The sequence below is a fragment of the Zalophus californianus genome, chromosome 13 (assembly GCF_009762305.2).
Source record: "Zalophus californianus isolate mZalCal1 chromosome 13, mZalCal1.pri.v2, whole genome shotgun sequence".
NCBI lineage: Eukaryota > Metazoa > Chordata > Mammalia > Carnivora > Otariidae > Zalophus > Zalophus californianus.
This window is the reverse complement of record NC_045607.1, coordinates 2,269,463-2,293,047: the sequence shown is the minus strand read 5'-3', so window position 1 is coordinate 2,293,047 and position 23,585 is coordinate 2,269,463. Positions and strand designations below refer to the sequence as shown.

The 23,585-nt window shown below is 58.2% G+C and overlaps 1 protein-coding gene across 2 annotated transcripts in view; it reads left to right on the top strand.

The window, feature by feature from the left end:
• The window catches only part of OLFM1 (olfactomedin 1), a 38,391-nt gene that overhangs the window by 6,306 nt on the left and 8,500 nt on the right, over positions 1-23,585 (top strand). Inside the window, exons 1-4 of one of the 2 annotated variants that reach the window (XM_035723807.1) lie at positions 7,549-7,820; positions 9,789-9,938; positions 14,095-14,250; positions 16,208-16,427. In XM_035723807.1, coding sequence (XP_035579700.1) covers positions 7,671-7,820; positions 9,789-9,938; positions 14,095-14,250; positions 16,208-16,427 — 676 coding nt within the window. In that variant the 5' untranslated portion in view covers positions 7,549-7,670. Of the gene's footprint in view, positions 1-7,548; positions 7,821-9,788; positions 9,939-14,094; positions 14,251-16,207; positions 16,428-23,585 lie in introns of those variants that run through there. The other variant, XM_035723808.1, reaches the window with a different exon arrangement.

The following is a 23,585-nucleotide window of genomic DNA, read 5'->3' as shown; positions in this document are numbered from 1 at the left end:
GAGCACTGTGGTCTTTTCCTAAACCAGTTAGTTCACAATGCAGGGCATTTACTCCTCCTCTGCCGGTGGGTCTGTAGGCCCCTGCCTTAGGGCTGATCCACCAGAGAGGAGCAGGGAGGGGAGCGTGCTCCATTCCCAGGTGGGCCCGCCTTCGGGGGGGAGGGGGGGCGGCAGGGAGGTGCTGTGACAGGAGGAGGGCATAAAGCTGTAAATCCTCCTCCCAGGCAGCTGCTTCAACTCTGAGAGCAAATTGCTTCTCATTCCACTGACTTCCGCCTTCCCCAGTAAAAAGAAAGGTAATTTTCTGCCTTGGGTTGTATTTATTACTAAAGTTATCAGGTCCTGTAATCAGTATTAACATCACCGTGTAAAGTAATACAAAACTAATTACTAGCTAAACTGAATTAGATACATGGCAACTGTCAGCCAGGCTGACAGGGAGGGGAGCCAATTTTTGGCTCTGAAAGGAGCACCGCCGATGCCCCTCACCCGCTGAAAGCCGCAGCTGTAGGGTCCTCGCCACGCCGGGGCCCCTCCCGATGGTCTGGGCGGCTCTCAGCGGGGCAGCAGGGGTGGGAAGCGAAGATGCCCGTCCCTTCGCTTTTCAGGAGGCCTCACACACGAGAAACTCGCCAGACCCTCAAGCACAGGGGTAACCCCAGGAAGGAAGGTTACTGTTGGCTGAGTGGCCCCGACTCACGCTGCCCGCCAGGAGCGCCGTCTGGCTCCGCAGGGAGCAAGCCCAGCAACCCCGTGCAGCATCCTCACTGTCCAAGCTCGAGGGGACGTAGCCTGCCTCGCAGCCCAGCACGTGACAGAGCCCTGGTGCACCCCCAGGTCTGTCTGCCACCTGCGACACCGAGCTCACGTTTCTGTTAAGGTGGAGAGGAAAGATGAAAAGTAGAGGGAAAGGCTCAAGGTCACAAGCAGCAGCCAGAAGGGAGGTGCCTGGAGCCATCAAGCCAGAGCTGCAGACCTTGGCAGAGCCACACTGGGGCGCCCGGTCGGCCGAGTCTCTAGCTGCGGGCCCCATGTCCTGACCTGGACACCCAGCTTTTAGAAGGGGAGCAGCAGAGCACCTGGGGGGGGGCCAGTTGTGGTCTCCTTCCTACCATGAAGAGTGGGCGGCCTCGAGCAAGTCCCCATCCGGGTGGCGTCTGGGAGAACGCACCCAGGCCCCTTTACCTCAGTTCTCTGGGAAATAAAATGAGGGTGCATGGAGGGAGCTCTGCACCTGCTCATGCGTCCCAGTATGTCTGTGGGTGCTTGCCGGCTGAGTCCAAGAAGCTGGCGAGCACACGCAAACATACTGAGCCAGCGTCGCTAATCACGGACAGGCTCGCGGTCCCGTCACACCATGTGTGGCTCTGGGCATCATTCACGCAGCACCGGGGGAGGAGGGACCAGACCCTGCTTGCGGCTGCTTGCAAAGGCCAGCTCCCTCGCCCTCTGGGACCAGATTAAATCTTACAACAACATGGCCAGATGACAGAGGGTGAAAGTGCCTTCTTTGCTCTCGGGCAGTGTTTTAAGACACAAGCTTTCCAATCTGCTTGCTCTCATCTCGGCGACAGGGATTGGTCCTGTGTGCTCCATATGCAGGGTTTAGTGACAACTACGGTCTGGCGGTCGGGAGGAGAGTGGGCGGCCGGGAGAGCCTGGGGAGAGGTGGGCGGAAGCCCCATGTCCAGCCTCCGTCCGCATTCAGAGGCGCAGGTTCGTAGGGCTCACTCCCATCCCCAGCGTTAGCAAGCATGCACGATGCTCAGGCTGCATGGCAGGGACTTCTCCAGTGTGCAAGATGGCTCTCGCGGGTGGCCCTGGAAAGAAAGTTACTCCCGCTTGCTGCAAGGGATGCTTGGGGTGTCTGAGGGTCGAAGAGAGAACAGAGGTGTATTTATAGATGTTATAAATAGCGTACTCAGCACCACAGGGTGTTGGTGTTAAATCTGACGGCAGAGCAGGACTCGGAGCAGAAACGGAGGCAGGCTTTCAGAAACGATCCGCCGCTCTCCGACATGAGTCCCTGAGCCCCTGCCCTGCCCAGCGCACCAAGGCTCCCGATCCCTAGGCAGCCCAGCCTCTGGGCCTCATCCTGCGGTTGCAGGGGCAGAGTCAGCTATGAGTGGGGAGCGGGGAGAGGGCATGCCATCAAGGGACTCTATTTCTCTGGAGACAACATACCCTCTGCAGGGCAGCTTTCTGAGGCCGAGTCTGGGCTCAGTGGGCAGAGGGTCCCAATCCGCTGAGGGCAGAGCGTGGGCTCTGGGAAGAGAGAGCATCTGGCAGTGCCCAGGTCCCACGCTGCACGGGCAGTGACTTCCTGGGTGCCTCCTGCATCAGCAGCTGGACCCCAGCATTGACTCTCAGATGTTTTTATAACTATGTCACCTTCTGACCCATGTCAGGAGCCATGAATTCGTGTCAGGATCATTGACTGACCCCGTAGAAACCAGTCTGTCCTCCTCCATCAGTTATGGGGAGTTCCCTTAATGGACGGTAGGGAACAGTAACGTTTGTGGGAGCACCCGAAAACCACAAGCTCAGCCCACAGGGCCCTGCAGAATCATCTCTTCTGGGCTCTTCAAAGGGCCACACCCTGAAGTGGACCCCATGTCCGATGGGCACCTAAGAGGACGTGCAGCCATGGCCTCCTGGTCTGGACGGGAGCCAGTCTGAGGCAGTGTTTATGAAAGCACCATGGAACTTTCCGGAGCAGGAGCAGAGGGTGTGGGGGGCAACAGGGAGGCACCAAGGGCAGCCAGCTCTCTGGATGGACAGAGAATCAGGACTGAGGGCTGGAAGGGGGCATCGTCGTGGCTCAGGGAAGAAGCAGGCCTGGGGACGGCTGTGGGTCACAGAGCACTGTCCCCCAGGGACTGGAATAGACGCCGTGAGTCCCAACACCTCAGAGGAGCTGGAGCCTGCGTGGCCGGCGGGAGGAAGTGTCCTGGGAGGAGGTTCGGCACCAGGGCGCGCCGGCTGTCTGCAGCTGGGCTAACGACTTCCAACCGCAGTGGCACCCAGGACGACCAAGCATGTCTGGGGCAGGCTCGTAGCGGGCTGGCGGAGCCCTGGCCTGGGTCTTCTGAGCCCCTCCCCGGACACGCTCTCCTGGTGGTCTGGCAGAGAGCAGAGTGCCCTCAGCACAGCGCACGCCTGGCCCTTGCACACGGCCTGGCCCGGCCCGACAGCAGCGGTGCTGGGAGTCTCTCCACCACACAGAGGGCCTGGCAAGTGCCCGGGGCTGGGCCAGGAGGAAAGCCCCTCAGGAGTGGTTGTGAGGAGCAGTAACCCCGTCCACCGCCATCCACCTGGGGTAAAGCCAGAGGCCGTGGAGGGGGCAGGATAAAGGGATGATGCTTGGATGGGGCTGCCCATGGTGGTCTTCCGTGGCTGCTGGGAGAGGGGGTTCAGGTCACCTGTTGGGTCCTCCCAAGGTGCCCGGCTCCAGCCCAGACCCTTTCCCTGCTGCAGGGCTGTTCTTCCCCAGCAGGAAAGTGAGTGGCCAGGGCACATACGGCCTCTGCAAGGAGCAGAAGAGCTGTGTGCAGACCCCCTCCCTTCCTCTCCCACATCTGTCTCCCCTCTTCCTCCGCCACCAGTGCCTTTGCTCGCGGACTCCCAGCCTCCACCGCTGTGAGCCTCAGCTTGTGGCTTAGAGGCCATCCGTCGGTGCTGCTTTGTCACACAACGGGGGCAGACACCGTGATATCCGTCGGGCCGAGGGCCACCACGTTTTTGAGCTCGGTCCTGGGAATGGCTGGCACCCCAGATGACCCTGGACGGGTCTTGTCATCCTTCTGAGCCCGACACAGCAAGAGCATCACCCAGCGGCGTCCGCAACGATTAAGGGACGTCAGGCACCTAGGGTGAGAGTGTCTGGAGCATGGCGCCGGCTCAGTCAGGGTTGCGTGGCTATTCTGAGTTGTGAATGTAAGTGAGCCCTTGCTTCGAGGGAAGCTGTGTGGAAATTGGGATTTAAGTTCCTCCTCAGGAACATTTGGGGTTGGCCGAAGCCAAGGATCTTTAATCCAAATGCCTCATTCTTCGACAATTCATAGTTTGCTTTGGGAAATACTGTGTAGCCTTCTAAATCAAATTACACTTGCTTGCGGCTTCTCGGATGACCCTTTCAAATGCATTAAAAACGGTAGTCTTTTCTACTGACTCATGGATTCCAGTCACCGGAGAGGACTCTGGTTTGGAATTGGATGAGTCGGAGGTGACTTCCCTCCAACCTCCAGCTTGTCAGAGGAGGGGTGCAGGACAAGGAAGCAAGGGTGTATGCCAAGGCGGTAGGGGTACAGGGCAAGGCAGCAGGGGTGCAGGGCAGGGGGGCAGGGGTGCAAGGCAGGGCAGCAGGGGTGCAGGGCAGGAGGGCAAGGGTGCAGGACAGGGGGTCAGGGGAGCAAGGCAGAGTGGCTGGGGTGCAAGGCAGGGCGGCAGGGGTGCATGGCAGGGTGGCAGGGGTGCAGGGCAGGGGGGAGGGGTGCAGTGCAGGGGTGTAGGACAGGGGGTCAGGGGAGTAGGGAAGGGTGGTTGGGGTGCATGGCAGGGTAGCAGGGGTGCAGGGTAGGGGAGCAGGATGGGGGCAGGGGTGCAGGGCAGGGGGAGGGGTGCAGTGCAGGGGTGTAGGACAGGGGGTCAGGGGAGTAGGGAAGGGTGGTTGGGGTGCATGGCAGGGTGGCAGGGGTGCCTGTGGGTCAGGAGGAGGGCTGTACCGACTGCACACCCCTGTTCTGTCTACACACGCCCTCTGGGAGGGAGGGATGTGAAGGGTGCCTCTGTCCACTTCTTTATAAACACTGACAGGAAGGAAGAGGTGGTGAGGAGGGGCTGGGTGTGAGCTGGCTTTCCCCCCAAGTCTTTCTCAAATCCCCGACGTCCCAGGGTCAGCTTTGCTCCCGGGCAGCTGCAGGAACTCCGAGGCACCGTCCTCATGTGGCAAACCGGCTGGGAGTAACCCAGAGCCACACGTGTAAAAGACAGCCTCTCAGCCATGCCTTGGGGGGTGCCAGAAACCCTCCCGGCTCCCCAGCCTGACTGCAGAGGGGGCTTCACATCCCCAGGGCAGTCCCAGGCTGTGCCCGGGGTCAGAGGGAGTCCCGGGCGAGCGAGCGAAGCCGCCCAGCGGTCCTTGGATGGAGCATCAGCTCCACCATCTCCAACTACCTGGGCTCTGGTTTCTCTGTGGAGGAGCCTGGCCAAGTTGGCGCTCTTCAGATTTAGAGTACCAACTGTAAATCCTTATGGGACATTACTGACATAAAGTGAAATCAGATGTTCTTCAAAATCAGGAGGTTTTTTTGGTGGGGATGGTTTTCGTGTCCAGCAATACCTCTTCAGCATCTGTGTGTCGGGATCACCGGCAGGGGCTCTCACGAGGGGCGGCCGAGGTCTCTGCGTGGGGGGGGGGGGCGCATCCCAGCTCTGCCGTTCACTTAAACCCTGGTCGCTCAGCGGAGGGGCCTCCTGAGTAGGTTTCGTCTTGTGCAAAGCAGGATACTCTTAGTGGTCGCCAAGCCTGCACCTGCACTAACCGTCCAATCTTCACGATACCGTGCAGAGAAAGGTGGCAATTACTGTTACTGAACCCATTTCATAGATGGGGAAACAGGCACAGAAGGGCTAATGCCCTGGCCAGAGTCTCCCAGCCGGTGGCAGGCTGTCTGCCCCGAGTCTGCATTCTCGGTGCTGAGTGGCTCAACAGCGATGCCCCTCTCTGGCCAGGGCGTGTACTTGGTTGCAATGCCGGGGACCTGCTCCCGCGTCGGTGCTCTTTCTGTCTGGGCCTCACCCCCGGGTCAGTCTGCAGCACACTGTACCCCCCATCTTGCACTAGAAGGTAATAAGCAAGTACCTGCGGCTTCTAGATGGAGGTCCTGAGAGTTGTAGATTGGGTTCGATTTGAAATTCGTCCCACCAAGTAAGTGGCCACAGTCTGCAGTGGGATTTGAGTGAGTGATTTGGGCCCTGAATCTGTTCATTGTGTGCTGGCAGAGGAAGGAGGCGGACCGCGGGTGGCCGCGTGAATGCTGCCTCCAGCGCCTGTCTTGTGTGACCTGGTGTGACCTGGACTCGGTGGGTGCTCAGCAGAGCCTGCAGTACCAGCACACACTGGGAGATGGCGCCCTTCCCCAATGGTTGGAACTGGCCACCTGCACTCCCTTGCGATTGTCAGGGAAACCAATCAGGAAACCCTTCAGCGGGGTCTCACACCCAACACTCAGGCCAGGACGGCCCTGGCTGTGATCACGTCCCCTCTCTGAAAGGGGACGGAGCAGAGTGAAGCCCCAGGAACGCGGTGTCCATCTTTGGTGGGCCCCAGGAAGGCAGGCTCCTTGCAATCCCTGTGCGGGAAGGGAGATTTATTCTCACCCAGTCAGAAGAAGAGTGTAGTGAGTGATCTGGGGAATTCTCTTCCCAAATGGCTGGGAATGCTCAATGGGAGTGACTGGAGGATGTGCCGTTCATCCCCTAGAAGCCTCCTGCAAATGCTAAAGCCCTATTAACGTGTTCGACCCAGTCAGCCCCGAGCCTCCGGAGAGACTCGCACGCGTCTTGGCGTGACGCTGCAGAGGGTTGGGGTCTTGTGCCAGGCTTCCCTGCCCCTCTACCTGGGCACCAGGGCTTGGGACCACCACTCTTGCCCCCCAACCACAGACCCCAAGGCCCCACCTAGGGCCATGCTCCTCATGGGCGGGGCACCTCTCACTCTCCTGCCCGGATGCCCCAAACCTGCACCCAGCTCCTGCCCTGCAAGCTGGGCCCGCACCCCTCCTGCATGCACAGACTGTTCCCACCCACACCCAGGAGCCCATACTGGTGGGTGCCGGCAACTGCCAGGAGACTCCTTTCTTCCCAGAGGCATTAGAGCACCTGGCCTCCCCGGCTCCCAGAGAGCCCTCCCCTTTACACCTCTTTCCCTCTCCCCAGCGCTGGGGCTGGAGACCACCCCCCCTCCCAGCTTCAGGGGGGTGGCAGGGCTGGCCTGGGGAGCGTGGAGCCACCCCCAAGTCCGTCCTGGGCAGCCAGGGCTGACCGCGGGCTCTGGTGGGGGTGGTCCCAGAGGGGTGCCCAGGCCTGACTCAGCCGGGAGGGAGGGTAGCAGCGGCGCAACCCGTCGGGACAGTCAGGCCGCGCGGCGCACGCGGATCTTAGGACTTGGGGGCGGTGGTCAGCTTTCCTCCCTTGTACACCCATCTCAACCCCTTGGCGACTGGGGTTTGCAGGCCTCGCTGCCAGCAGCCAGGGGGCGGCGGGGAGCCGGAGCGGAGAGGAAAAATCCACCCATTTCCTGGGCAGATTGCGTCGGCCGCCGCCCGGCCGTGTCCCCGCCTCCCGGCCGCGGCCCCCGCGCGCAGCCCGCGCGGCGCTCAGAGCCGGAGCCGGAGCCCGAGCCGGCGGCGGGGCGCGGGCGCAGGGCGCGGAGGGGCGGCGGCACCGCGGACCACCGGGCGGCGGGCACTCTCCCCCGGCGCTCGGGGCGGCGCAGCCATGGCCGGGGCGCGCGGGGCGGCGGCGGCGACGGCGAGCGGGCGGCGGCGGGCCGAGGGGGCGCGGGGACTCGGCCGGGCGCCCCTGCCCGCCGCGGTGCCCGCCGCCTGAAGGCTGCCCGGGGGCGCGGAGCCGGCGCGCGCGGGCGCAGGGAGGCGACTCGAGGCGCGATGTCGGTGCCGCTGCTCAAGATCGGGGTTGTGCTGAGCACCATGGCCATGATCACCAACTGGATGTCCCAGACGCTGCCCTCGCTGGTGGGCCTCAACACCACCAAGCTCTCTGCGGCCAGCGGCGGGACGCTCGACCGCAGCACCGGCGTAAGTCCCCGCCGCCGCCCCGCGGGCCCTCCCGCCCGCTCCCCTCCGACCCCGACCCGGGGCTGGGCGGCGCCGAGCAGGGCGCAGGGCCAAGGGCACCGGCAAGCGTCCCCGGCGGCTACCCCCGTGGGCGGGGGTGACCCTGTCCCCGCGCTGCCCCGCCCTCCCCCCCCCCCCCCGCCAGTGGCCTGCCCTGGTCCCCCAGGGGCGCCACCTCGTTCTTTCGCCGGTTTTCCTCCTCGGGAGGCAGGGGCCTCAGGGCCTCTGAGGCTTGGAGTCCCCTTCACCTACTAGGAAGTCCCTCACTGACAAGGTCGGGAAACTGAGGCAGGGGACTTGGGGACTTGTCCAAGGTCACTCAGCAGGTAAGGGGTGGGGATGCCGCTGCCCCACCCTGTCGGAGCTGGTCCAGCCAGGGCTCGAACTGAGCGCGCCCTACTTTGTGAAAGCCGGCCGGGACTGGACTGCCGGAGTGGACCAGCAGGCAGGCGAGCGAGCTGGTGGCTCCGAGTCCCCGAGGCTTCTTTCCCTGTTCATCCCCACACCAGGTCCCTCAGGGTCCCGGAGCCCGAAGGTGCAGTGGCTGGGGCGGGGCCCTGGGAGGCACCTGCTGTGGAGCTGGCCCCCTCTCGGTCCTATCACCCCTCTGTCCTGCTTCCCAGGTGTCTTTTTCTTCCCTTGTCAAGGCCTTGGGGGAGGGGGAGAGTGGCCAGGGCGCCTGTGGGCAGGGCTGACTCAGACGGTGGCTGGAGCTGCGTGAGCCAGGCTAACCTGAGCCAGGCTAAGCGGGAAGCACCCCTGAGCGGAGGAGGATGTGAGGAAGGGCCCCAGGCTGGCTCCTTCTCGGGCGGGGGGGGGGGACGGGGGCAGGAGGCTCCTCTCCCGCCTGATTTTGGCTGCCCAGGGCACAGTGCTCTGGGAGGAGGTCTCCACGTGACCCCAACCTAAGACCCTCGTCATGTTCACCCCACTGGGTGTTTCAAGGATGGCATCCCGCGTTGCTTTCGTAATGACTGCGCTCCTGCGTTTGGGTCCTCAGCTTCTGGGGTTGGCAATGAATGAAACAAATGTATGGCTATTATAGATTCCCCTCCCCATCCCCATGCTAAAAATAGCAGGGAGGTGACCTGAGGCGACAGGGCAGGCTGCGGGGGAGGGTCTGTGCTAGGGGAGTGTTTTTGGACAGTAGTGTCGTCCCTGTGTACCTGGTGCTCAGCACCTGAGCTGGGCTGCAAGGTGACACCAGCCAGGCACAGCCCTGGCTTCTCGGTGTTCCTTGGGCATACCCCAGGACAGAGTTTGGGTGGGACCTGGCCCCACATGGCACCAGAAACTTGGCGACAGCCACCAAATGACTTGTGGGTAGCAGCCCTTGCAGAGTTGGAAGGCTGGTATCTCCTCGGGCAGTCTCTGCCAGGCCTCCCGCGGGACGGCAGCTGGGGCTCGGGGTCGTTGCGGCTCTGGGCTAGCGGGCTGCCGGATCCCGGCTGTTACCACGGGTGTCCATCTTCAAGCGTCAGGGACGGCTTTGCAAGGCTGCGCCAGCCTTATGGGGAGGAGATCTTGTTTCTGAATTACGTGCTGCTGTGAGTCAACCAGGCACTCGTGTTCTGGCCTGACTCCTCACAGGTTTGCGGCCTCTCCCCCTCCCTGCTACCTGGCCTATCGATTAGGTCAGATGCTGGAACACCAAACATCCCTGGAATTGAAAAATCCCCTGAATTTGAACAAAATTTAGAGTCGTGCCTGTTTGACTTCCTTCTAGCCCCGGGGGACCTCGATGGGATTCCACCCCTTTGTTCTCGGGGCTCCCATCCGTCCCTGTGGTCAGAACGTGTCTTCGGACCGTTTTTGTCCTTCTCTGCCAGGGGTTGGACTTGGACAGCCCTCCCTGGTTGTCGTGCCCAATGCACTGCCTTATGGTCTCACTTCTCTCCCTCTCGCTCCCTCACCCCACTTGCCCCCCAGGTGTTGCCCACCAACCCTGAAGAGAGCTGGCAGGTGTACAGCTCTGCCCAGGACAGTGAGGGCAGGTGTATCTGCACAGTGGTCGCCCCCCAGCAGACCATGTGTTCACGGGATGCCCGCACGAAACAGCTAAGGCAGCTACTGGAAAAGGTGAGTCTGCGCGAGGTGCGTGTGTGTGTGTGTGTGCCCACACCAGCGCCAGGGCTGGGCTAGCCTGCACGTCTGTCCCTCTTTCTCGGCGTGTCCGTACTCAGAGTAGTTGTGAATGGATGAATGGGTGGATGGATCCCCCCACGGACGGTGCACGAGGAGACGAGTAACCCCTCGGGAGAGCGCCCTGGGGGTCCCTTGGGTCTCGGCAGGTGGGCTCTTTCCGGGCCCGGGAGCAGTTGTATCTGCCAATCGCAGGCCTTGTGGTTCAAGTGCACCGAGTCCGCCCCTTCGCAACGCAGCAGCGCCATGCGGTGCAAACACGTGCTTTAAACCGTCATTGCAAAAAATCTACACAAGAATCATGTCAACTTGGTGAGATTTTTCACCCCATTTCACCACCCACCTACGCACACGGACACCGCACGCCCATGTACACACCATGCACAAACCACCTACACCCCCCCACACACACACCACACACACACACACACACACACACACACACACAGACCACACACACATACAGACCACACACACACATACCGGTAAGCCATAAGTTTGCCATCCTTGAGGAGTATGGGGTGGGGTGGGGCCTGAGCCCTGAGGAAGCCATTCCCCACCCCCCGGGGCTATGCTCCTTGCTGGGGAAGATCATGGCCGCCGTGCATTTGGAGAGGGGACAGCACCATGGTGCTAGGTCAGAACTGTTCAGTTTTGAGCCCAGCTCAACCACAACCCCTCATACAACTGCAGGTAAAGCAGGCCCTTGTCTTGGTCTCAGTTTCCCAAAGTGTGGAAGGAAGGCGTGGGTAAGCGATTCCCGGGTGCGCCCAGCTCTGCGCGGTCCCCGGGATGGGTGTGTGGGGGGAGAAGGGCCCGGAGGCCATGGGCGCAGCCTGGCCATGGTGCCTGGTCTACTGTAGGTGACAGTGTGGTGTTTGTTCTGCTGTTTCTAGCCCACCCAGTACTTCATTTAGAAAGAATTAAACGCATTTAGCAGATGCCACAAACGTTCATTAACACCAAACTAGACTGTAGCCTAATTGGGCCTTTAATTATTCAGAATTGCAGAGGAAGGAGGTGGAGCTGGGAGGGGCCTCTGGGACCTGGGAGGGGGGTCAGGCGGGGGCTTGGGGGGCAGGCTTCAGGCCCTGGAGCTCTTGGGGGAGGTGCCCTCTGGATTCCAGACAGCTGTCAGAGCTCCTGGGAGCGCAGGCCTTGGGGCCCTTCTTTCTGCCTCCATACTCCAGGGTGTCAGGGCTGAAAGGTTTAAAGCCCTATCTTATACCCCAGTGGGCACTGTGTTTTCAGAGGGCAGCAGCCTTTTGTTGTGAAAGAGGACCTCGGGGCTTCCTGCGTGCATTCAGACTGTGCGGCGGGGCAGGGCTGCTCCTGCCACCTGGGGGTCTCCTCCTGCCTGTGGGGAAGGGGCACCAAGGTACGGGGGCTCTGGTGGTGTGTTCCCTCGGCGGGGCTGGGTTCCCAACTGAGCACGAGGTGCGGAGCTCTGTGCTTCTCCAGCCTGGCTGCATGTGGAGCTCCACCTGAGGGGCGTCCAGCGGTGCAGTCGTGGGCTGCACACCCAGGGGTCCGGCCGTCGTTGGCCTGGAGTCCCCGGGAGGGCCTGGAGGCCAGTACCTGACAGATGCCCCAGTGCCGACCTGCGGCCAGGGCTGAGGGCCACTGGAAACCCGCCGAGTGGAAAAGGCCTGTGGGGGCCGTGGGCTCTGTTCTCTTTGAAAAAGCCATCAGCCCTGACTTTGGAAGTAGGGGCTTTGGAGTCAGGCCAGGCTTTGGATCGTGGCTGACCGCTGTGGGATGGTAGACAAGCGGCTTAACTTCTCTGAGCCTTGGTCTCCTTATGCGTAACATGGGACTTGAAATAGTGTTCACCTCCCAGGGTTTTATAAAGATTGAATGGAGTAAGTGACAGGATGGGCTCAGCCTGGGGAGGACTGCATTGTTTGATAAAAGCTGTGTGACCTTGAGCTTGTCAGTTGGCTTCTCAGGGACACATCCTGCAGGAAAGAGGGTGGATGGCCCAGGGACGGGGGCGTAGACCGGGGTCTTCTCGAGGGGGAACACCCACCTCGGCCCATTCATCTGCTTTATGACCGGCCAGAGTGGGGGTCCTCGCTCCAGGTGGGACAGACAGTAGGAGAGTCCGCATTTTGTTTTAAGGCAATGGAGTAGCTTGGCATCTTTAAAATTTGTTTTCTCGATCTTAAATTTAATCTTATTTAAAATTCGTGAAAAGCATTCCTTGTCTGGCAAATGAGAAGCCCGTCGCACTGTGTGTGGCCCCCGCTGGAGGTCTGAGTCTGGAGCGAGTGTGGACCCAGCAGCTTCTGCTCAGCCCACGGAAGTCCCCGCTCTTGTGGGTTTTGCCAACACGTCAGGAACCCTACGTCTCCGGAGGGGGAGGGATCCTGACTGGAGCGGCCATTTGTGCCCCTCCTCCCAGCATTGTGGCTGCAGGAGGCCCTCCTGTGCATTAGATGCTGGGGGGGGCGGGGGGGCTTGTGCTGTGGTTGTAGGAGTGAATAAGCCCCAGGCCCCTCCCACCCCGAGTTTCCCGTCCAGCCAGGTGGTTGTGTGTATGTGTGGTTACTGCCGGGCAGGCATTGTGCCAGTGAGGTGATGCTGTTTCCAAGTAGTGTGCAGCCGCTTCTGGCTTTGGAGCATCCTGGAAGCCTCCCTGGAGGAGATGGTGTTTGGGCTGGGCTTTAAAACATGAAGAAAAAACCAAAACTCACAGCTCTTCTCAAAGGAAGTCCTGTGGTTATTCAGTGTGACAGAATCAGGTGAGGGGGGCAGGGAGAGAGAAAGTAATAGAGCGGATGTTTTCCAGTTCCCCATAGAAAGGATCAGAGAGTGTCAGAGTCACCCACATGGTGTATTTTACAAACCTGAATTTTTAAACTGGATTTGTATGTTACTTTTAAATAACTAGCCATAAAATTCCAGGCATTTGAAAATGCTGCAATGAGTAATATCAGTTTTTCTCCTACCGAGAAGCCTTTCAGTTGTGCCCTTACTTTATTTTATTTGCGGGGGTGGAAGATGTACCGTAAGTGGTAGAAACCGCGCTGTCATATTCTCACTGACCGAGTCAGGCTATGTGTCATACCCAAATGATTCTGTTCCAAAAAAGGGAGAGGGTTTTCAAAGGCAGCAGGAGATCAGATGTGAAGATTTGCGGTGGTCGTGAAGGTCTTCCTCCCTGGTAATTGGATTAGATTCTGAGAAGTGGCCCAAACACCACTGCACAATCCTGAGCTCCGTCCGCCTCCCCACCGCCCCAAATGCATGTGCACAGATGCACCAGCCAGTTTCCCAGAAATAAAATGCCCTGGCAGGTGGCTGCACTGAAATGGTTTCCCTTTTAAGCGCTCTGGAATCCTGTTGAATATTAAAGTTCCATCTTGAGGCTAGACTCAATTCAGATCTGCCTGCAAAGATGTAGAACAGCAACTCTTCATTTGCTGGGTGATTGATTCCTGACTCTATGCACTGAACGTGTATGTTTACAGAGCAGTCATCTACCTATGATACCGGGAGGTGTGATGGATGGTGCGCGAGATGGGGACAAGGGTTGATGCAGAGTCAGGGAGAGCAGTTTCCTTGTAGCTTGGCTCCACGCTCCTGCCATCAACCTTCGCAACAGGATGCCTGTGAGATTTAGGGGGACAGAGAGTCTCCACCTGGGGTGGGGGAAGCCGAAAAGCACTATTCATCCTTGTTGGTATTTATGCCTGCCTAACTGGTTTCATCCTGCAGAGTCACAGTCCCCTCCCCCCTGACCCCCCCCCAAAAAAAAAAAAAAAAGTCACCCAAAGCCTTGTATGCCTGGAGTTGTGAGCTGGGGAGGACCCGAGGTTCCTGAACCCCTGATTTGCATCCCTGGCTATAAGAGAAAGCATTCTGGAACATGGCAGAGGAAATGTTTACCGAACCAATTTGCTCTGTTTGGGGAGTTCTTGGTCATAACACTCCCTGCTGCTGGTGATTAACTAGTAAATAATGCATGGGCCGCCTCTGGTTCCCAGTGTGTCGGCTGTGTGGGAAAGGTCACTGTCGTGTATTAGGAGGCAAATAAGATGGGCGGGCACCTGCTGCAGCTCCTTTCTTGAACCTGTTGCCTTTTTGACAGGTGCAAAACATGTCTCAATCCATAGAGGTCCTGGACAGGCGGACTCAGAGGGACTTGCAGTATGTGGAAAAAATGGAGAACCAGATGAAGGGACTGGAGTCCAAGTTCAAGCAGGTGGAGGAAAGCCATAAGCAACACCTGGCCAGGCAGTTCAAGGTATGCATGCTGCTTCCTCCAAGTCGAGACTGGGTTTGGTTTCCCTTTGTGCTTTCCCCTTCCCCTCCAGAACTAGAAACTCGGGGCCGGGGAGGAGCCCAGCAGAAATTGCCCTTGGCCTTGCAAACGGCTGCCACCATCCTTGGAAATGGAGAGGCAGCCTGCCCTCGCCCTTGTTCAGCGAAAAACAGGGTCAAAGGGGTGGACAGAGCAGCGGTCTTCAGCCCCCATTAGCTTCCCAGGCCAGGGTCCCAGGCAGGACCTGGCTTCTGAAGCCAAGTCACAGATTAGCTGGGAAGGGACATGATTGGTCCTTGTCATTCTGCAGCTGCTGTAGGTAAATCCCATTAGCCAAGGATTAGTTTAATTGATTAGAGCCATTTCTGAGCAGGGATCACTCGGGGCAATTTTTCACATCTGACCTAATTTAGCTATGACAGGGCACACTGTAGATTTGCAGGGAGGAAAGAGAGAGACACCAACATCTTTCTCACTTCCTGGTAAGTGTTTTTTTCTTTTTCTTTTTCTCTCTGGGTCACTCTGGACTTTAAAGCCAGAGTTTGACCTAAAATTATATATACATATATAGAAATATGTATATATACATATATATACACCTCTAGTTTACTCAGCTTCAAAATGATTAAATTGAAAAATTATATGCACCTTAATTAAGGTACACGTGCATGTTAATTAGCAATCTAGCCCAGATATAAATGAACAGGTCAAATTACACAGCCCTGCTTGACTAGAAATTGCTGATGCTCCGTCTTCGTGTCCTTTTTATGCTAATGTTTTCCTTTGTTGTGCTCCCTGCATGAAGCAAGAAGTAATCCACTTTTAGAACCGATACATTATACAGACCAAACGGCAGGCTAACGAAGTAATAAATCTATATTATAAATAAAATAATAGCAGGCCTGATCTTATCGAGGAGCAATGAGCCGATTGCTCACTTTGGAGGCAGGTGACTATGTTGTCCTTGCTTCTGACAACGTCATCGTGAATTATCTCGGAGAGAGAGATTTTTGACCCTCCTGACCAAAAAGAGTTTGTGTCTCTCCCTGAAAGGCCAGCATTCCCTTGCACCATGCTAGAGTCCGATTCCTCTGCAGACGGGGGTGTCTTTAGCCGCCATGAGCTAGCTCATCTTTGCAAGCACTGTCCACACGGGCATCTCTCCCAGGTCCAAAATTTGGAGCAGTATGGCCCCGGGGGAGGAAAAGCAACCCCTTGCCTTTGACCATGCTTTAATTGCATTAAGAATTTCACCAGGGATTGTGAGGGAATCTCTATAACTGTTCAAGCAGTTCGTTTAGACTAAATCTAGCAATGGAGTGTGATTTTTTTTTTAAGTGACCATGAAAATATTTGTCTATTAATGGCTGTCTGTTTAAGGCAGGCTAGTGAGGTAGCTCTTCAACAGTATTTCGTTTTCTTGCTTGCAGGGCTAACTTAAAAGCGTTTTTTCAGTGCTGCAGTGACTGAAGAAGCAGTCCACTCCCATGTAACCATGACAGAGGGTCAGAGAGCTTTTGCACCATGCATTTTTACTATTATTTTCCAATACTTAGCACCATATCACTAAGGAACCTTGAACACAACCAGGATCCTCTTTTGCATGCGACTGTAGATGCATTCCATGGATAGTTTGAACCCTTGTCAATGCATTTTTTGAAAAAGAAAAAAAAAAAAAGAAACTTTGTGTGTGTGATTAAAAGCATGTAACCTTAAGATGTTGCATTCTAAACTGACAATAAAGACCTTTCCCAAATATGTTGGTGTTCTGAAGACTGTTTAATATGCTCTCCTAACTCTTTTGGGCCAGAATACATAAACCTATAAATGAAACAGGAGTGTGCACATGCTCCCTCACCCGGGGAGAAGCCAGGCCAAGGCAGGGTGTTGCAAGTTTTTGCACGCAGAGCACTGAACCCAGCTTATTTTAACCTTGCAGGCGATAAAAGCGAAAATGGATGAACTTAGGCCTTTGATCCCTGTGTTGGAAGAGTACAAGGCCGATGCCAAATTGGTATTGCAATTTAAGGAGGAGGTCCAGAATCTGACGTCAGTGCTTAACGAGCTGCAAGAGGAAATTGGCGCCTATGACTACGATGAACTTCAGAGCAGAGTGTCCAATCTTGAAGAAAGGCTCCGTGCATGCATGCAAAAACTAGGTAGGACCAGAACCCTGCGGGGGCGTGGCGCTGCACCGCCCACCTCCGCTCTCCTACAGGCTTAGGGAGTGGTGCTGAAATGGACAGCGCCCGCCTGGCTTCAGGGAGGCCGTGGCTGGATTAGGGCTTCTGGGTAGGGCTCCCGCTGGGGAGCATACAGAGGCAGCACTCGCCCGAGGGCGCCGGGCAAAGGCCGGCTCGCAGACCCCATGAAGTCGCACATCCGGAAAAGGGACTCGATGCCACATACCATCTGCAGAGTATGTGTGAGTGGGTGTGTCTGTGTGTGGAATGGGTGTGTCCAGGACACGCGTTTAATAGGGCTGGAAACATACATCTCATATTCTCTCCAGGTTGGGAACAAGGGCTGACGAAACTCCCGAGATAGAGCGAATCATGCGTGGTTTGAATAAAAGAGGAAAGAAAATTCGGTCACACCACCATAGAGGACTTGCCATTCACAGCGAGAAAAGGCGTCAGTCCGTCCTAACGGCTTGGATGGAGGGAGCCCCTGAGCCCACAGGCTCTTCAACCCCATTGTTGCTCTCTGGGGGGGCACCAGATCTGGGGGTCCCCCGCCATGGGGGGACCCCTCTGGATTCTGGCTTGTGCTTGATTCCCGCTCGCCTTGTCAACTTCCCTACTGGGGGCTCTCACAGATCGTGACTTCCTGGCGTCTGAGCCCACTCTCTCCTGCCACGTTTCCAATTTCCGGTTCATTCTTAGGTTTTCGTGTGAAGAGTAGCTGGTCCTTCTCACCTGCTGGTTTTTGACACCAAGGTTGTTCATGTTCATACTGTATCCTTAGTGTACTTTAGGGTAATTTTTAGTGTAATTTTGGTTTATGAAGAAGTTTCCCTGAGGTTTTATCTGATATTCTAACTTGATTCCCTCCCCACACCCCCCACACATACCCCAAATGCCTTCTGATAAACTTACAACATCCCCAAGTAGCAAATACTTTTAAAAATCCCTGGTGCCATGAGGCAAAAGGGAGAGAACATCCGAAAGGCAAGGAAGTAGTCAGCCAGCCCCCCTGTTTGAGCAGGTCCAAATGTCCAGATTCTCTCGAATGCTGCGCTAGGCCTCCCAGCAAAGGCAAACACTCGAAAGTGCCCCCCAAGCCTGGGGAGGACAGCAAGAGGCATCGGGAGTTTAATCTGGTCTAATGTGGGCACTTCTGCTGAGTCCCATGAGGGATTGTCTACTGCGTTCTTCCAGTGATGCGCTTCATGGCGCCCCTGTCCTGGTGTGTCAGGGGCTGGGGGACCTGGGACGGCCCAGGAGGGGTCAGGGCTGGGCAGTCTCCACACCGCTTCCCGTTCTGACACTCCAGGGGTCAGTGTGATATTTAGAATGCTCACAATTATGGGACCATATTTATGAATACGGGTTATATAGTTATTTCCGTTGGGCACAGGTTGGGGTTTCTACCCAGCATTAGGCCACCACGCTGACCGCCTCTCTCTGCCCAGACCCTCCACCCAGGGGTCTCAGCCTCTGAAGAATGCAGGGGTGGGGGGGGCTATTGGTTATTTTATTCCCCCCTACCCACCCCGGGATACAGACTGTGTATTCCGGGGAGAAACCGAGGTGGGGCCTCCACGCTTGCCCTGTAGGGGGTCAGGGAGCAAAGTGGAAATTCAGAGTGGAAAGTTACAAATGCTGAGAAGCCACAGGCCTCTCCCAGGGAGACACAGTCCCTCTTGGGATGAGCAGCCTTCCCATCGGCACCTGACCTATTTTTAGAAGCTGCGTCAGTTTTCCTTTCAGCTTAGGATCTCGGGGCTTCCACACAGTTACCCTTGGGCCGCCGAGGTGGTTGGTCTGGGAGTAAAGAGAGGATGACTCCCAGGGGCCGTGTGCTCTCCCATCAGGGTGCAGCTGTGTGGCCTCGCCGCTGTGTTTCTTTCTTCAGAAACACCTTGACTTGTGGATAGACCCACTGAATCGGAGTCTGTGGGGGGCCCAGGGATCTGCATTTAACCAACGGCCGGGTGAGTCACATGAACACCAAAGGGTGATAGTCCTCGGTCTGCGGCAGGCTGTAGTTAGGTATCACCCTGCGGCTGTGTGACTCTCCCCAGGCACTGACTGTCTCAAGGGCCAGCCACCTGCTTATCTGTACAGTGAAGGTGTAGGAGTCCCCATGCCCTGAGACCGCCGTGGGAGTCCAGGGACACCTCATATCATGGCTCACACTGTGCCTGGCAGAGTGGGGGGCCGCAGGGCCATGAGGTCAGCAGGCAGGTAGGAAGTGATAGGTAGGCAGGCAGACAGACACAGTTGGTAGGTAGATGAACAGACAGGTAGGTGGGTAGGTGTGGGGGTAGATAAATAGGCAGGTGACAGATTGAACATGGCCCCTCCCTCTCCCTGGGTTTCCATTCAAGCTCAGTGACGTAAGGACCACATTCCTATCCTGTGGCTGCTTGATATGGTTTTTATTTCAGCCTTGTAAATGGGTACCATCTTAGCAGCCTCCCTGCCTGCTTGGAGGTTCCGGGAGCGTAGAGCAGAGGAGCCTGCCTCCTGCCTGTGGGGGCCCCCCATTCCCTGACAGCTATGCCGGAGGCTAGGGCTCCTGCAGGACTTGGCCTCTCAGTAACCCCCCCACCCCGCCCCCTCGGCGCCTCGGCGCCTTGGTCTGAAGTCTCAGTTGGTCCCCGTTACCTTCCGGTATAGACACTGCAGCCCCACCCCACCCCCGCCCCCAACAACGTGCCCTCAATCGGGTTGCTCCTTGTGGCCCCCTTCTCTTTAAGTTGACGTGGCTGGTAATTCCTGACCCCAAAACGTACACAGAGAAAAACAAGGTTCCATTCGTTTTCTGTTTCTATTTGTAAAGATTGCTCTCTCAATGGGATTGTATGTTTTTCCCAGGGGCCCAGCCAGAAATGACTCTGAAACTCCATTTCTAAAACTGGAGGCGGGGCTCAGCATCTCTGGGGATCCTCTGCAAGAGAGGTGGCTTCTGACTGCTCCCCTGAGCTCCCCTTGTTCCCAGACAGGGGAGCGCCAGAGCTGCCCAGCGACCCTGTCCCCCAGGCTGGGGCCGGAGACTTCACGGTCACCCCCGGGGAGCCTACACAGTCAGATGACCCAGCAGCTAAAGCAACTGAGCCAGAGACTCGGGATCCAATACAGAATGCTCTTCATACATCAACGTGTCCTGAGCATCCTTTTAGCTTCAGGCCTCAGTTTTCCTGACTGTAAAATGGGGGCGAGGGGGGGGACTAGCTGAGTTTTAGGGCTTCCCCCAGTGGGAAGGAAGTGCCCAGACACCCAGAGCCAGGCATCGGAATCTCTGGGGGTCTTGTTCCACCGAGAACACATGTGAACGAAGCCCATGGGCTTCAGCGTCAGCGGCCCCACCAGCCCGGGGCCCACGTTGCTAATGGTCAGGGTGTAGACTTCTTTGCCAGTTTGGGATGTCAGGGCATGGTGCTTTGCCTTGGCACCACATCCTGGGCTCTCTCTCCTGGGGGAGGCAAGTCTGAAGCCCCCTTCCTGTTCTCTAGCCCTTGAGATGCGGCAGGTTCGGGAAGGCAGAGGGATTGGCCCTGACCTGCTCCCAGGGGCCTGAAGGGGCAGGGGGACGGAGTTGCTGGCAATGGGGTTGCCGAAAGTAGCACGAGCGGGTTTTGCATTCAGTGGAGGATTGGGAGCTAAGTCTGGGATGCCTCCGCCTGCAGGAGACCCCACGAGAAAGAAACCAACCCACAGCTAAAGTGCCACTCGTGTGTTGACCTGAGTGGGATCCTGGCAGGGCAGGCTTCCCCTTCTGGAGTCCCCCCAGGAGGTGCTCAGGGTCGTGCCTGGTGAGAGGTCTCCCGGTGCCTGCCCTGCCCTGCCCATGCGGAGGGGAGATGAGGCACCCCCCCTTGGTGCCACTCCCAGTCTCTGGCTCTGCTTTGTCCTCAGGTTCTTCCGGCTACGAGGACATGTGTCTGCCCAAGCTCCCAGCTTTGCAAACGGTCCCCAGTCCATGAGGGATAAAAGCTGGGACCAAGGGAGACCACAAGCTGAGGGCCCAGCCTGCCTGCTATGGGGCTCTCGGGTCCTTGCTCTGGTCTCTGGCCTGGTTCCTCGGTGGGCATGTCACCCTGGGCCTGCTCGGGGCTCCCTGTGGAGACTGTCCCAACTGTTGTTCAGAAGTGGATTCCTTCTAGGAATAGCGAGAGGCAAATGATTTCATCTGCAGGGCACTGCTTTGTCCAGGCTCCTGGCTTTGCACGGTGTCCTCCCTCCTGACACCCGTCCTGGGCTCTGGAAGAGGGTGAGGGCGGCCAGGCCCTCCCAGCTGGGTGCTCTGGCCCTGGAGCTCCGCCTCCTTTGAGCTGCACCTGCGCAGGGGCGCTTTCCCAGCCTCCTCCCCTCCTTTACGCACATCCTGAGCCCTCGTGACAGAGAGGGACACTTTCCTGAACTGAATGTGCCAAGACTCCTCCATGAGGCTCTTCCATGGGGCTTTTTTAGATCCTGTCAGCTCCTGAGGTCTTGGCAGAACCAGTCTGGACAGAGAACCAAAAATAACTCCCTGACTCAAGCAGGGGGGCCAGCCTCCAGCCCGGTAGGCCCCGGAGACCCGAGGCTGCAGCCAGTATTTGGAAGAGCAGGGCACCCAGGCCAGCCAGACCCTTGGTGCTCTGATCCATGATTTTAAGGCTCCCTTCAAGCGGCTGGGGAGGCTGGTGCTCAGCCCTTGGAGCCGGGGAGCACCTGGGTGAGGGGGGGTTCAGACCTCAGCCCGGGGAGGGCAGGCTGTACTGCAGAGCATCCCCCTCCAGATCAGACCTGACCTGCAGCCTGTTTCCCGCAGTGGCCGGCTCCCCTGCTCTGCTCCAGGCCCGAAGGCCCCCAGTGGGCAGGACGCAGTGGGGTGGTCCGAGGCAGCCCCGACCCCGACTTTTCTCCACATCCTTAATCTGAATCCAGAATCACGGTCATGCTGCTGCCTCCACTGAGCACTGCATCCACGTCAGGCACCCTTCTAGAAGCTCCCCACTGCTTCGGCCCCCGCAGCTGCCCTCTGGGCTCACGGAAAAGGCCAACTATCTGTGCCACACTCGGAGGAGGGTGACCCTGCTTCACCTCCCGTCCCCTCTGCTGGGGCCCGTGGCGAAGGACATCGTGAGGGTTTTCTGAGAGATGAATCATTTTACCTCTGAGTGCCTGAAAGATGATTCACTCACTCATTCATGGACAATTCCATGGGCAGAGCCTTGGGGAAACAGCAAGAGAGGACAACAAGCTTGTAGCCTGGGGCAGCAAGACCTGGACGCTGGGGTCCGAGGCCCCAGGACATGTGTGGTCACTGGCCTGAGTCAGTGAGGACAAGGTGGGCGGGGTTCTGAAGGCAAGGTCTCGGGAAGAGGCTTGGGTTTGGGCCAAGTCATAGAGGACAGGTGGGGGGGCGGGCGGAGGACGTGCCAGGTGCAGGATCAGCCAGAGCACAGGCGTGGAGGTGGGAAGGGCCAGGCACCTGCGCCGAGCTGGGGCGCTGGCCCAGCATCTTCACCTGCTGGGTGTGATATGGAGGACAGACATCTGGTCTCCTTTGGGGAGGTCTCCACCCCGGGGGGCTGTGGCTGCGCAGTCTTGGCCAGAACCTCTGCTTGAGTCAGCATCACGCTACACAGTGCCTGATCCCACGGTGTGCTATTGGATGGAAAACCCACGCACCCCCGGGCTCCCCAAGCCTTGACACCCTTGGGGGCGATGGCTCCTCCTTCCGGGCTGCCGGCAGGACCTGTCCCCTGGCTCAGTGGTGGGGACGCTATTGGCGGCTGGAGGTGGCCCCTGTCAACATCTCCTGATTCCCACCCAGGTCAGAGAAGCTGCTGTCTCCTGGGGGCAGCCCCTGGAGCCCCCAGGTCATAGGAACCAAGAAAGTACAGGGGGACACCAGCCTTGAGTACCCCCTTTTTCTTCCAGTCCCTGTAGACACTGGCGAACCTGGGACCTTCCTCTAGTCCCCCTTGTCCTCCTGCAGATGGGGGCGTGTGCGTGGGGCCCAGCAAACATGCTGGGATTCTCAGCAGGGACCTAGCCCACCTGCAGACCTGGCACCAGCCCCACGAGCAGTGACTCCTGCCAGGAAGCCACGGGCTGTGAGGGGACACTATTTACGTGGGAGAGCACACGATTGCTCCTGAAAGTGGAACAGACAGGAAATCCAGAGACGGGAAGGAATAGGCTGGTAGAAATAGGTGTGGACCCAAGGCAGCGGCTAGTCATGAGCAGGGCGGCGCCACTGATGCGGATTTGGGTGCAGAGCCAGCCTCCCCCCCCCACCATTCCTGCCTGCAGGCGGCCAATATCCCTCTCCGCGGCCTCCGTGCTCCCGCCAGCACAAAGAAACGGGGTGCCGGGTGCTGGGCTGGGGTGTCAGGGGTCTGTCTTTGCAGCCCAGCGTGATGATGCTAATGCAGATACTCACCCCACTTTTTCTTAGAGAGAGACCAGTTTCTGAGGCCTGGCCCGCCCTCCACTCTGCGGGATTATCCCGGCTAAACTGTGTCCCTGGGTTAAGTCACTGACAATCTTCTGATAGCACCCGGATCTTCTTGGGACCTTGCTGACTGCACTGTGTCCACCTGCTGGTCCCGCTCCTAGGGCTCAGGAACACCTTGCCCTCCAGGCTGGCTGGGATTCATATATTCTGGAGGACCTCAGTGGCTGTGGAGTCTTTGCTGGGCCTGCAGGTGCAGCCTGTGGGAAGGGCGCTGGGCTGCAGAGAGAGCTGGGTCCCAGGCTCCCCCGTGCAGAGTGCTGGCATGGCTCTGAGTCCCTCCCTCCCCGCCCCCCGGCCTCCATCTGTGAGACGGGTGGCACTGAGGCCACATCTGAGGCCCTGTCCATCCTGCTGCCATGCTCTGTCAGTGCCTCCAGAGCCCCCGCTCTCTAGCCGCAGGGCTCCCCCCAGGCAGGAGGGACCTTCTCCCCCTGCCCCTGCGGGAGACGCTCACAGGCTCTCCAGGGAAGGAGCGGGCCTTTCCCCTAGTCTGGCTCTAACTGGCCCAGGGGCGTGGAGCAGTGGGCTCTTCCCAGAGAGGTGCTTCGGGACCCAGGTGGTACACGGAGTCTTGCAGGGAGCCTAACAGGATAGAGGGGGTGAGGCAGGGGGGTGGGGGTGTTGCTCTTCCCTCTCCCTGT